The sequence below is a fragment of the Mauremys mutica genome, chromosome 1 (assembly GCF_020497125.1).
Source record: "Mauremys mutica isolate MM-2020 ecotype Southern chromosome 1, ASM2049712v1, whole genome shotgun sequence".
Classification (NCBI taxonomy): Eukaryota; Metazoa; Chordata; order Testudines; family Geoemydidae; genus Mauremys; species Mauremys mutica.
In genome coordinates, this window is record NC_059072.1 from 361,116,396 (window position 1) to 361,130,609 (window position 14,214).

General features: G+C 42.8%; 2 protein-coding genes across 2 annotated transcripts in view; both read right to left on the reverse strand.

Annotated features, from left to right (window-relative positions):
- Nucleotides 1-14,214, reverse strand: part of LOC123362156 (olfactory receptor 51G2-like) — a 34,694-nt gene that overhangs the window by 17,495 nt on the left and 2,985 nt on the right. The window lies entirely within an intron of this gene.
- Nucleotides 2,065-3,048, reverse strand: LOC123362165 (olfactory receptor 51G2-like). Its single transcript, XM_045002518.1, has one exon. The coding sequence runs from the start codon at nucleotides 3,046-3,048 to the stop codon at nucleotides 2,065-2,067; it is 984 nt and encodes a 327-aa protein (XP_044858453.1).

Here is a 14,214-nt window from a genome sequence, read left to right on the forward strand (position 1 = left end):
AACACTACAATCTTTCCTTTTGGGAGTGTCATAAACAAAGAGCTAAGGGTAGCATAAAATCCTTTCTGAGCAGCTGTACTGAATCCTTACCTGTAAGGGGTTAAGAAGCTCAAATAACCTGGTTGGCACCTGACCAAAAGGACCAGTAAAGAAATAAGATACTTTCAAATCTTGGCGGGGAGGTTTTGTTTGTGCTCTCTTTGTTGTTCCCTCTCTGGGTGGAGAGAGAGACCGGGCAGTAAAAACATATCCTGAAAACATATCTGAAATGAGCATCTAAGATTACAAAAATTGTAAGTAAGGGCAAGGAAATGTGTTAGATTATCTTTTGTTTTAGCTTGTGAATTTTCCTTATGCTAAGAGGGAGTTTTATTACTTTTTTTTGTAACTTTAAAGCTGAGCTTTACCCTGTAAAGTTACCTTCCATCCTGATTTTTGCAGGTGTGATTCTTTTTTCTTTAAGTAAAGTTCTTCTTTTAAGAACCCGATTGATTTTCAGTGTCCTAGAGACAAAGGTCTGGTCGGTACTCACATTATTCTCAGGCCTCTCCAGGAAAGGGGGTGAAGGGGCTTGAGGGAATATTTTTGGGGAACAGGGACTCCAAGTGACCCTTTTCCTGAAATTTTGTCTAAATCACTTGGTGGTGGCAGCAATACCGTCCAAGGACAAGGAAAATAATTGTACCTTGGGGAAGATTTAACCTAAACTAGTGGAATACAAACTTAGGGGGGCTTTCATGCGGGTCGCCACATCTATACCCCACAGTTCAGAGTGGGGAGGGAACCCAGACAGGGACTCTGTAACCAGAGTTGCTGGAGGGGCTATACTGAGAATACTCAATCAGAGAAAACTGTAAGGAATAGGGTAGACAATCTCCAAAACTGGTGGCTTATTCTTATACTTAGATTCACTGAACCAGTAAAAAAAACAGCATCTATAATACTTTACTGATTACCAAGAAGCCAAAATACAGTTCCCTTTAAGCAATCCAGACTTTGGCTCCCACCCAGACAACCAAGTCTATATATTGAGGGTTATTTAAAATCTTATCCACCATCTATAAAGTTCTACCGTTCCCAAGAGAAGTTCTACTGCTATCAAGAAATTGGACACATTACACACCAGGTAAATGAATATTTCAGATCTTACCCAAATACACACTTACAGCCAATTCTTATTAACTAATGTATTTATTTAAAAGGAAACGAAAGAGAGTTATTGTGGTATAAAATCATTATACATACAGATATGAATCAAGTTCTTAGGTCAGTTTCATAGCAGACATGATGGGGCAGCTGATTTGTAGAAATCCTTCTGGAATTCATGGAAAAAGTCATAGTCCAGTAGGCAGTCCATGTGCAGCATTAGTTCAAGTTCTTCCATAAGAATTTCAGGGCTAATCCAGAATTCCTCAGTCGTGTGACTTGAACTTCCCCTGACAAAGTTTAAGCAGATCTGAGATAGTAAGGATGAGGCCCCCAAATCCCTTTATAACTGAAGTTCAGCTGATTAGCCTCTTGTCTGTAAATAATCACTACAGGCATTCCTTGGATGAAGAACAGGTAACGTCCTTGGTTGCTTTGAAGTAAATCTCTATTTCCTAGGCATACACCAATAACTAGTTGCATTGATTAGCATAAGGCAATTAACCATTCAAACGTTTCTGAGGTAGTTTACTACAAACTTCAAAAAGAAATAAAGACAATGATATTACTACACTACAAGTTTCATTTAAATGTTAATGTCCCCTTTTCATCTGTGAATCAATAGGGTATAGTAATGTAACATTAAAGACAGGAACTGAAATTTAGCATCTGCAAGCTAATTAATTCACATCGCTGAACTTCTAATAAGATATAGTTAACCAAGATGAATAAGATTAGTATCTACTTCTGATTCTCTAACAATACAGGACTACATTTCAAGAATTCTAGTCTACTTACCATGGCTTTGCTAAATATCTACAAGGAATATCCCTGTTTACCATTTCAATACTTTTCTAATATGTCCTTAAAGGTTGCTTTTAGTTCAATCAGCCTGCTGGTTGCTTAACCGTCACTGGCTCAGCGTGACAGAACCAACTCAGTGCCCCACTGGAGCCTGTTAGTGGAATAGTTTTGAAAGATCTTCATGATCCGTTTACGAAGCTCCTTGGTTTTTATGCTGTATACAATGGGATTGATCACCGGGGGGAGGAGGAGGTGGAGATAAGACAGAAGAATTTGACTCTGAGGAAGAGCCTTTGTCTTGAACCTGTGAATCATAGACAAACTGATCAGCGGGGTGTAGAAAAGCAGGGTGGCACAGATGTGGGAGACACAGGTGTTCAAAGCCTTGAGACGCTCTTGCCAGGATGTGATACTCTGCACAGTCTTAAAGATCATGATGTAAGACAAAATTATGAGCACTGAGTCTAATCCAAGAGAAGAAAGGACAATAAACAAACCATAGAAGCTGCTGGGCGTAGTATCTGCACAGGTTATCTTCATAACATCTGGATGCAAACAATATGAATAAGAGAGAGGTTGGATCTTGCTGTAGGGCAACCTCTTGAGAAGAATGACAGCTGGGATATGCAGACCACTACCCCTGATTATTATTGCCAGCCCTATGTTTCTTATCCTAGCACTGGTTAAAGTCGAAGCGTATTTCAGCGGGTGGCGTATTGCAACAAAGCGGTCAAATGCCATGGCTAATAGTACAGAGGATTCCATGACGGAAAAAGTGTGAATAAAGAAAACCTGGGTCAGGCAGACATCAATGCCAATTTCTCTGGTGTTAAACATGAAGACGCTGAGCATTGTTGGCAAGGTGGAAACAGATAAACCAAGGTCGGTGGCAGACAACATAGAAAGGAACAAGTACATGGGCTGATGGAGATTCTGCTGTGTCTTGATCACAAACAGAATCAGACTATTTCCTAAAATTGCAATGAGGTACAGGGAAGAGAAAGGGATGGAGATCCAGGGGCCATCAGCTTCCAGCCCTGGAATTCCTGCCAGGAGGAACATTGCAGGACTGATGTCGGTTTTGTTGCAGGTTGGCATGATGTATAGGGGTGAGGGGGCAGTTCTGGTTAGTTTAAAATACCACATTACCTACAATTAAAAACAACATTTTAAAAAATATGTGAGACCATGACAGAAAATCTGGCTCTTCCTGCCACTGCTCTACAGAGAGGTTGGAGTCAGTACCTTGATTAAAAACCCTCGTGGTACTCACCGATCTCCAGATCAGTTATAAAACTCCATTACTAATAATATCCCGTGCTTACATAGAGCTTTGCATTCATAAATCTCAAAGTGATTTACAAAAGAGCACAAGTGTCCATGGGTCTGATTCAAAGCCCATTGACTCACATGGGAAGGAGGATGTAGATCCTCATTTAACTGAGGGAGAAACTAAAGCACAGAACAGGTAAGGAACTTGTGCAAGGCCACGCAGGAGATCAGTGACAGAACTCAGGTCTCCTGGCTCTCAGCTGAGTGCCCCTTCACTAGACTGGAAGAGTTGAAGAATATGAAGAGTTGTATGAACTCAAATTGTTAAATGGAACATAAGAAAAGCAGAGTTGACCAGAACCAAAACAATGGATCAGAACACCCCTGCACTCTGGAACAAGATTGTAGTCTGGATCCATATCTCAACTCTTTAGCTTGGATCCATCTTAAAAAAGTAAATGGTTTAGCTATTTTAAAATCTTCTGAGAGGAAAACAATTATGCGCATTGTGAAAGGTGCATGGGCTGAGAAGCATTTGTACAAACTACTCAGTTATGACTGAGAGTGACCCAAGGGAGGCTGTGGCAGAACAGGGAACAAAACCCAGCTCTGCTGTGTTTTAGCTATAAACACCAGCCTGTGTACACGATGTTATTGTTGGAGGGGAAGGGAGCCACTGAAAACTGTGAATGTCGCCCATGTGCTGTCTTCATTCAAGATGCCCCCTTTGCTCACGTTGGGTGAAATCCACCCCTGTGCAGAGAGCCAACACATGACCTATGCACCACTTACATTCCTCAACCTGGAATTTTGCCATGTGCACCTGTTTACTCTGAAAAAACCCTATCCTCAGGTGTGTGCATACTCCTAGGGTCATCAACTGGCCAAACTATCCCTTACCCAGGCAAAACCCGCATTGAGATTAAGTTCTGATGGAACAAAGATAAAGAGCTTGATTATCCCACTTAGGATATCCCAGCAGATACTCTGGGAGGTATTATATGCCAAGCAAGTGCCATGCCTCTGGAAGCTGTAGGAAGCAAAGGGAGTGTATGTCTCTCTTTCAGAGGTCACAGCACAGTCTCCCATAGGCTAGAAACTATAGTCAGATTATTCAGTATTTGCCAATCCGGGGTTACTTGCATGTCTTCCTGTTAAGTGTCTGGTGCTAGTCACTGTCAGTCAGGTTATGGGTATAGATAGACCACTGTTTGGACGTGGTATGGCCATTCCTACGTTCCTTGTCACCATACACAGCTGCAGGAAAGCCAATGGCACTCATGGAAAAGTGCCACAGAGTGTTAAAAACATAAGCTCACTTTCACTGGGGTTTGGGTTCCTCACTCATGACAATTCCAGCCTACAAAGGTAATGTTTGCACCACTGTTTGCGCCTTAGATTGCAGGTGCCAGAAGGCAGGGGTCTATCTTCCTAGGGGGGTTGGGTCCTGAATAAAATAACAAATAATGATGCTGATCATTAAAATGTGCAGCTCTCATTGGTTAAAGATTAAACGTTTCAAGCAGTTGAGACCATTTGAGACTGCTATTAATATAACTGAAATCGATGCAATATGAACAGCGCACTTACCAAGCCACTAAAATAGAAGCTGGAGAGGGTTCATCGTCTACTCCTGAGGAAGCAGAGCTTGAACGCTCTGTGCAGAAACATTCCCTCGTTCTGTCAGGCACGCAGTGTGGAGACATTTATAGTGCACCTGGTAAAAGCTCTTGAGGATGAGTTAATCAACTGGGAATCACTGTGGATCTCACTGTTACATGTTTTAGCTCGACCAGCACAAATGGAAAATACTTAAAAGATAAATGATTTGAAGTATTTCTGCACCGACTCAGTTTTTCACTGGTGCAGCTTCCAGGAAGAAGGGGTAACCCAATTCACAAAATATTTTGGAATATTTAGCAATCATCCATCTCAGAGCTGGTTTAAATGGTGTAACTATGTGAGTGAGAGGAGAGACCAATCACTCGGTCAGGATTTGAGTGGGCATTTTTTTTTCTCAAAGAGAAGTTAGTTCTTGTGAAAGGTGCCAGACTGACAGACCTGGAGATGTCTGTGCTTTATTGAGCCCAAATATCATGCATACTATTATGGAATCATAAAACTAGAAGGGACCTTGAGAAGTCATCTAACACAGTTCCCTGCACTCATGGCAGAACTACATATTATCTAGACCATCTCTGACAGGTATTTGTCTAACCTGCTCTGAAAAATCTCCAATGATGGAGAATCTACAACCTCCCTAGGAAATTTATTCCAGTGCTTAACTACCCTGACAGTTAGGTGATTTTCCTAATGTCCAACCTAAACCTCCCTTGCTGCAATTGAAGCCCATTACTTCTTGTCCTGTCCTAAGAGGTTAAAGAGAATAATTTTTCTCCCTTCTCCTTGTAACAAGCTTTTATGTACTTGAAAACAGTTATTATGTCCTCTCTCAGTATTAAGAACATAAAAATGGCCATACTAGGTCAGACCAAAGGTCCATCTAGCCCAGTATCCTGTTTTCTGACAGTGGCCAATGCCAGGTGCCCCAGAGGAAATGAACAAGTGATCCATCCTCTGTCACCTATTCCCAGATTCTAGTAATATGCCAATCTCCTAGAACTGGAAGGGACCTTGAAAGGTCATTGAGTCCAGCCCCCTGCCTACACTAGCAGGACCAATTTTTTTTTTGCCCCAGATCCCTAAGTGGCCCCCTCAAGGATTGAACTCACAACCTTGGGTTTAGCAGGCCAATGCTCAAACCACTGAGCTATCCCTCTCCCCTGTTCTGGCAAACAGAGTCTAGAAACAACATACCTGCCCATCCTGGCTAATAGCCATTGATGGACCTGTCCTCCATGAATTTATCTAGTTCTTTTTAAACCCTGTTATAGTCTTGGCCTTCACAACATCCTCTGGCAAGGAATTCCACAGGCTGACAGTGTGTTGTGTGAAAAAAATACTTACTTTTATTTGTTTTTAACCTACTGCCTATTAATTTCATTTGTTGGCCTCTAGTTCTTGTGTTATGACAAGGAATAAATAACACTTTACTTTCTCCCCACCAATCATGGTTTTATAGACCTCTATTATATCCCCCCTAAGTCATCTCTTTTTCAAGCTGAAAAGTCCCAGTCTTATTAATGTTTCCTCATACATTCCTCATGTTGCATGCCCCTAATATTTTTCTTGCCCTTTTCTGAACCTTTTCGAATTCCAATATATATATATTTTTGGAGATGGAGCAACCACATCTGCACGCAGTATACAAGATGTGGGAGTACCAGAGATTTAGACAGAGATAATATGATATTTTCTGTCTTATTATCTGTCCCTTTCTTAATGATTCCCAACATTCTGTTCACTTCTTTGACAGCCGCTGCACATTGAGTGGATGTTTTTCAGATAACTATCCACAATGACTCCAAGATCTCTTTCTTGAGTAGTATCAGAGGGGTAGCCGTGTTAGTCTGGTTCTGTAGAAGCAGCAAAGAATCCTGTGGCACCTTATAGACTAACAGACGTTTTGCAGCATGAGCTTTCGTGGGTGTCTTGCATCTGAAGAAGTGGGTATTCACCCACGAAAGCTCATGCTGCAAAACGTCTGTTAGTCTATAAGGTGCCACAGGATTCTTTGCTGCTTCTTGAGTAGCAACAGCTAATTTAGATCCCATCATTTTATAAGTATAATTCGAATTATATTTTCCAATGTACATTACTTTGCATTTATCAACATTGAATTTCATCTGCCATTTTGCTGCCTAGTCATCCAGTTTTAAGAGATCCTTTTGTAGCTGTTTGCAGGCTGCCTTGGGGCTTACCTACCTTGAATAGTTTTGTGTCTTCTGCAAATTTTGCCACCTCACTGTTTACTCCTTTTTCCAGATAATTTATGAATATGTTAAATAGAACTGGGCCCAGTAAAGACGCCTGGTGGACACCACAATTTACCTCTTTCCATTCTGAAAACTAACCATTTATTCCAACCCTTTGTTTCCTACCTTTAAACCAGTTACCAATCCATGAGAGAACCTTCCCTCTTATCCCTTTGCTTAAGAGCCTTTGGTGAGGGACCTTGTCAAAGGCTTTCTGAAAATCTAAGTATGCAAAATCATCTGGATTCCCCTTGTCCACATGCTTGTTGACCCCATCAAATAATTCTAGTAGATTGGTGAGGCGTGATTTCCCTTTATAAAAACCATGTTGACTCTTCCCCAACAAATTATGTTCATCTATGTGTCTGAAATTTTTTTCTTTACTTCAGTTTCAACAAGTTTGCCCATGACTGAAGTCAAGCTTACTGGACTGTAATTGCTGGGATCACCTCTGGAGCCCATTTTAAAAATTGATGTGACCTGAGCTATCCTCCAGTCATTTGGTACAGAAGCTGATTTAAATGATAGGTTATAGATGGCAGTTAGTAGTCCTGAAATTTCACAGTCCTGAAGGATTCCTTAGAATCATAGGACTAGAAGTGACCTTGAGAGGCCATCAAGTCCAGTCTCTTGCACTCATGGCAGGACCAGCACTATCTAGAACAGTGGTTCTCAAATTAGGGCTGCCACTTGTTCAGGTAAAGCCCCTGGTGGGCCTGGCCGGTTTGTTTACCTGCCCCATCCGGAGGTTTGGCCAATCGCCGCTCCCACTGGACTCCCAAGTTTTTCCTAATGTCTAACCTAAACCTCCTTTGCTGCAATTTAAGCCCATTGCTTCTTGTCCTATCATCAGAGGGTAAGGAGAATAATTTTTCTCCTTCCTCCTTGTAACAACCTTTGAGGTACATAAAAACTGTTATCATGTCCCCTCTCAGTCTTCTCTTTTCCAGACTGCACAAACCCAGTTCTTTCAATCTTCCCTCATAGGTCATGTTTTCTAGACCTTTGTCCACATCTTTCCTGAAATGTGGCAGCCACAACTGAGCACAGTAATCTGGTTGAGGTCTAATCAACATGGAGTAGAGTGGAAGAATTACTTCTCATGTCTTGCTTACAACACTCTTGCTAATGCATCCCAGAAGGATGTTCCCTTGTTTTTGGCAGCAGTGTTACATTGTTGACTCATATTTAGCTTGTCCCACAGATCCCTTTCTGCAGTACTCCTTCCTAGACAGTCATTTTCCATTTTGTATGTGTGCAACTGATTGTTCCTTCCTAAATGGAGTACTTTGCATTTGTCCTTATCGAATTTCATCCTATTTATTTCAGATGATTTCTCCAGGTTGTCCAGATTATTTTGAATTTTAATCCTATCCTGCAAAGCATTTGCAACCCCTCACAGGTTGGTATTGTCCACAAATTTCAAAAGTGTACTCTCTGTGCCAGTCGTCCCCAACCTTTTTCATCTGGCGGGCGCTAGACGACAAGCCACGGAGGACCGTGGCGGCGGATGAGCATCCACCGAAATTCCACCGATAATCGGCAACATCAATAGGCGTTGCCGCTTGTTGTGGAAAATTCACCACACAGTTGATTTTAGATCAGACAGCCTGAGGCACCTTTATTTTTCATACAAGCATATATGCAGGGAGAAACAGCATGTACCCATACAAGGGTTAGCTGCCCCTCCCAATTACAAATTTCATCAAGCTTATAAAGGCTAAAACCACAAAATATCACTCAATATATTTTGCCTTATTTGGAATTAACGTGTGCAAAACAAGCAAGCTATCCTAATATTTTCCATATTAGGTTTTTCCTGCTTTGGCAGTTACGTTGGTGGTCTGCCTGTTTTAAGACCCCTCCTTTGCAGTTGCATTGGATAAGGCTCTTGTCGCATTCTGACTGAGCTGGCACATATGGGCCCTCTTTGTTCCTTCCCTCAGTTCCCCTTTCTCTGGTCTCCCCCCCCCCCGGTGCCCCTTGTACAGATAAACAAGTTTTGCAGAAGTTCCAACCTTTGCTCTTACATAGCAATTGTTCTAGCTACAGGCCTTGGGCCTGCGAGGCAAGGTGGGGGTTAAGGTACGCTCAAAATTCTGAGCCTATAAGCGGGGTGGGGGGATATTTTCCATATCACACTGAAATGCTGCCAACAAGCAGTGTCATCACCGATATGCCACTGAAAATTGACGGCATTTTGTTGGTGATGTCTCTGGATGACACAGCTTGTTGGCAGCATTTCAGCGGATGTTCGTCCACCGGCAAGTACTCGGGCACACTTAGATGCCCCGGCGGGCGCCATGGCGCCCACGGGCACCGCGTTGGGGAACCCTGCTCTATGCCATTATCTAAATCACTGATGAAGATATTGAACAGAACTGGACCCAGAAGTGATCCCTGTAGGACCCTTCCAGCATCACTGTGAACCATTGATAACTACTCTCTGGAAACTGCTTTCCAACAGTTGTGCAACCACCTTATAGTAGCGCCATCTAGGTTTTATTTCCCTAATTTGTTTACGAGAAGGTCATGCGAGACAGTGTCAAAAGCTTTACTTAAGTTAAGATATACCACATCTACCACTTCCCCCCATTCACAAGGCTTGTTCACCTGTCAAAGGAAGCTATTGACATTGATTTGATTTGACATGGTTTGTTCTTGACAAATCCATGCTATTACTTATCGCCTTATTATCTTTCAGATGTTTGCAAATGGATTCCTTAATTATTTGCTTCATTATCTTTCAGGGTACAGAAATTAAGCTGACTGGTCTGTAATTCCCCGAGTTGCCCTTATTTCCCTTTTTATATTTATATTTGCCTCTTTCCAGTCTTCCTGAATCTCTCCTGTCTTCCATGACTTTTCAAAGATAATTGCTAATGTCCAGATATCTCCTCAATCAGTTGCTTAAATATTCTAGGATGTGTTTTATTAGGCCATGGTGACTTGAAGACAACTAATTTGTCTAAGTAATTTTAAATTTGTTCTTTCCCTATTTTAGCCTCTGATCCTACATCATTTTCCACTGGAATTCACTATGTTAGACATCCAATCACCACCACCATTCTTGGTGAAAACCAAAACAAGTCAGTAAGCATCTCTGCAATGTCCACATTTTCTGTTATTGATTTCCCTCCTCGTTGAGTAACGGGTCTACCATGTCCTTGGTCTTCCTCTTGCTTCTAATATATTTGTAGAATGGCTTCTTGTTACCCTTTATGTCTCTAGCTTGTTTGATCTCATTTTGTGCCCTGGCTTTTCTAATTTTGTTCCTATATATTTGTGTTATTTGTTTATATTCGTCCTTTGTAATTTGACCTAGTTTCCACTTTTTGTAGGACTTTTCTTTTTTTTATGTTTAGATCATTGAAGATCTTCAGAATGGTCTCTTGCCATACTACCTATTTCTTTCCCATGCAGTGGGATAGTTTGCTCTTGTGCCCATGGTAATGTCTCTGGAAAACTGCCAACTGTCTTCAGTTGTTTTTCCCCTTAGCCTTGCTTCCCATGGGATCTTGCCTACCAACTCCCAGAATTTGCTGAAGTCTACCTTCTTGAAATCCATTGTCTTTATTTTGCTGTTCTTCCTCCTACCATTCCTTAGAGTCATGAACTTTACCATTTCATGATCATTTTCACCCAAGCTTCCTTACACTTTCAAATTCTCAACTAGTTCCTCCCTATTTTTCAAAATCAAATTTAAAATAGTCTCTCCCCTGGAAGCTTTCTCCACCTTCTGGATTAAAAAAAAATGTCTCCATGTCCACTTGCTTTCCCCAAATTCTGACCCTTCTATCAGGTCTCCATGTTTTTTACTTACCTGTGGGCATTAGTCACTTCCCAAAGTTATACATTTCAACTTTTATCATTTATATGAAGAGTTCACAAGTTACACATCTTTTCACCAGTGACTAATATCCTTAGGCATGGGAAGTAGGAGTGTGGGGGATACTGCAGCATCCCCAGGTTTTGCACCTGGTGTTCCCGTGCCCAGGGCTGGCCCCAGGTCCCCGCTGGCTCTGCCAGTGCCAGTCCAGCTGATGGACCCAGCAGGTTCTGCTGCTCCCAGTGTCCCACCACTCCCACAGGGTCTTCTGAGCCCCAGAGGCCCACCACCCCTGGGTCCTGCCACCTGCTGAACCTGTGGGCTCTGCTGCCCAGGGTTTCACCAGGGCTCGGGTCTTCACAGCTGCCCCGAGCTCTGGCTGCAGCCTGGAGCAATGATGGGCACTGCGTGGACATGGGTAATGGGGGATGCAGCTCATCACCCCCTGTGATGGGTTGGATCACAGAAAACCCCTTGGGACTGCCACCTGATATGCTGAGACTACCCCGAGCCTGTTTCCCCTGGCAGCTTGGGACTTCAGTGACCTCCCTGGTTTGAGGCAGACACACTAGTCTGCTGCTAACTCAGATCCAAGTCTGAACCACATCCCCCAACAGCTGCAGACTTAACTGAAAACATCTTAAGAAGTGTTCCTGTCTCTAACACTCAGATGCCCAGCTCCCAATGGGGTCCAAACCCCAAATAAATCCGTTTTACCCTGTATAAAGCTTGTACAAGATAAACTCATAAATTGTTCACCCTCTATAACACTGATAGAGAGATAGGCACAGCTGTTTGCCCCTCCCCCCCAGGTATTAATACATATTCTGGATTAATTAATAAGTAAAAAGTGATTTTATTAAATACAACAAGGGGAATTGGCTAGTGAAAGGGTCTGAGTCCCTACTCCCACTCCCTATACCCAGAAGCTTACCTCATCTCAAGGATTCCCCTTCCACTTTCCTGTGTCGAAATGGAGACACAGCTGAGGATTCCTGGCAGGCTGAAGACCCAGTCTCATCATAGTCACTTAGGATAAGGGCTAGGGTGTCCCCACCCCGGGGCACTCTCTTCACACTGGACGCTTCCCTGACCCACTGATCACTACACTAAATTCAATCCAAATATAAATTATTAAACAGCAATTGTAAAAAAAATGAGAAATGTTCAAGGAAACATGGAACCACACTCCATGAGCATGGGAAACCCCACAAACAGCTGTCTCTGGGATGTGAAAAATGTTTCCAGTTTGTTCCTCACACCTCCCAGGCCTCTTGCCCAGGTGCTGGCTATGCTGTGGTGATACGGTGGGTCCGACACTTGCTCTGGCAATGGCCACACACTCTCGGGCTGCAGGTGGCAGAACCCTTCTCCCTAACATCTGTCCTTCCATCAGATTCACATCCTCCCTTCTGAATCCACCCTTTGAGGCCCGCTTGTCTGGTGACTTCTCCTTGTGCTGGGCCCTCTGCCCAAGGCCCCTCCTTGCTCTCCCCAGCTGTTTATTCTTCTCGGCTGCCGTGTTACTTGTGGCAAGGCCGGCGTCCACTATCCTGGCTCTGGCCTCACTGCTCTCCCCTGTAGCTCAGCTCTGGCTCCCCATAGGCGCAGCTGGTCTTTGCCAACCCAGCTCCCAGCTCTGGTCTGCTCCAGCTGCAGCTCCCCAGCTCTGCCTCAATGCTGCTCTGCCTCCAGCCCAGCCCTGGATCGTCTGGCTCAGTGCCGCTTCTCTGGCATCAGCCCAGTTCTGCCTTCTGGGCTGCTTCCCGGGCCCCTCTGGTTCTGGGGTTGCCAGATTTCTACTGCAATAATAGACCAAAGTGACTTAAAAACTAACCTAAAAGTAACCCCAAGTATTTCTTGAAACGAAGGAGGTTTCTTTAATTAACACATTAGCCTATAGATCAAGAAAGAAATGGAAGATTTCATTAGATACTTTGTACGGATAAGATTTAAAAAAAAAAAATCTACAATCACCAGCAGGAGTTGGTCCACATTAACCACAAAGCTGTGAGATGACAGTGAAATTCAAAATCAAAACCTCAATACTGGTACTTGTATCCTGAATGAGGGTTGGTAGCTAGTAGAAAATGTCCATATTTTGAGTTGAATTTGTTTGTTACTGTTAGTCTCTAAAAGGTAACATTTCATCCTCGCTGTCTTTGTTGGGAGTAGAATACTACTTCTGCTGGTCCTACAGATCAGCAGTGACCAGTGCAATAATTCCTTTCGTTGGTGCACTTTTGTTTTTAACAAGTTGATTTGAGAAAACAATCATTCAACTGCAGTGCTGCTAAAAGGTAGCGAGAGTAATGAAAGAGCAAACAAGTCAAGATTCAGAGTAGCAGCCGTGTTAGTCTGTATCCGCAAAAAAAACAGGAGTACTTGTGGCACCTTAAAGACTAACAAATTTATTGTAGCATGAGCTTTCGTGAGCTAAAGCTCACTTCTTCAGATGCGGATACAGACTAACACGGCTGCTACTCTGAATCCTGTCATTATGCAAGGCACTGCATTTAGCCGTATGGAGTGGAAATCCATCAACTTGCATCTGAAGAAGTGAGCTTTAGCTCACGAAAGCTCATGCTACAATAAATTTGTTAGTCAAACAAGTCAAGTTCACTAAAGTCTTTGTCCTCAGCAGAATCCGTGTGTTCGAGAACTTCAACCCCAAACTGCTCAACCTGGTTTTCCTGAACATAAGGCCAGTGAATCAGAGGCAAACAGGAGTACTTGTGGCACCTTAAAGACTAACAAATTTATTGTAGCATGAGCTTTCGTGAGCTAAAGCTCACTTCTTCAGATGCGGATACAGACTAACACGGCTGCTACTCTGAATCCTGTCATTATGCAAGGCACTGCATTTAGCCGTATGGAGTGGAAATCCATCAACTTGCATCTGAAGAAGTGAGCTTTAGCTCACGAAAGCTCATGCTACAATAAATTTGTTAGTCAAACAAGTCAAGTTCACTAAAGTCTTTGTCCTCAGCAGAATCCGTGTGTTCGAGAACTTCAACCCCAAACTGTTCAACCTGGTTTTCCTGAACATAAGGCCAATGAATCAAACGCAAAAATCTACTGCTGCTGCTTCAACTGTCCAAAGTCTCCACAAACCAGTGGCAAAAATGAGATATCAGACAATCTAAGTCATGCCAAGCTGAGCGCAGTAGAAGGATGTAGTACTGCAAGCAATTCAATCACCTCGACATTTGGTGGCAATCTGTTTCATCTGTTTCAAAAACTCCAACATGAAATCTCGACACCTTTTTTGACATCTTCGACAATGTG

What these genes read in the sequence shown, in the direction of transcription:
- LOC123362165 (XM_045002518.1), bottom strand. Translation starts at nt 3,048, where the DNA reads ATGCCAACCTGCAACAAAACCGACATCAGTCCTGCAATGTTCCTCCTG.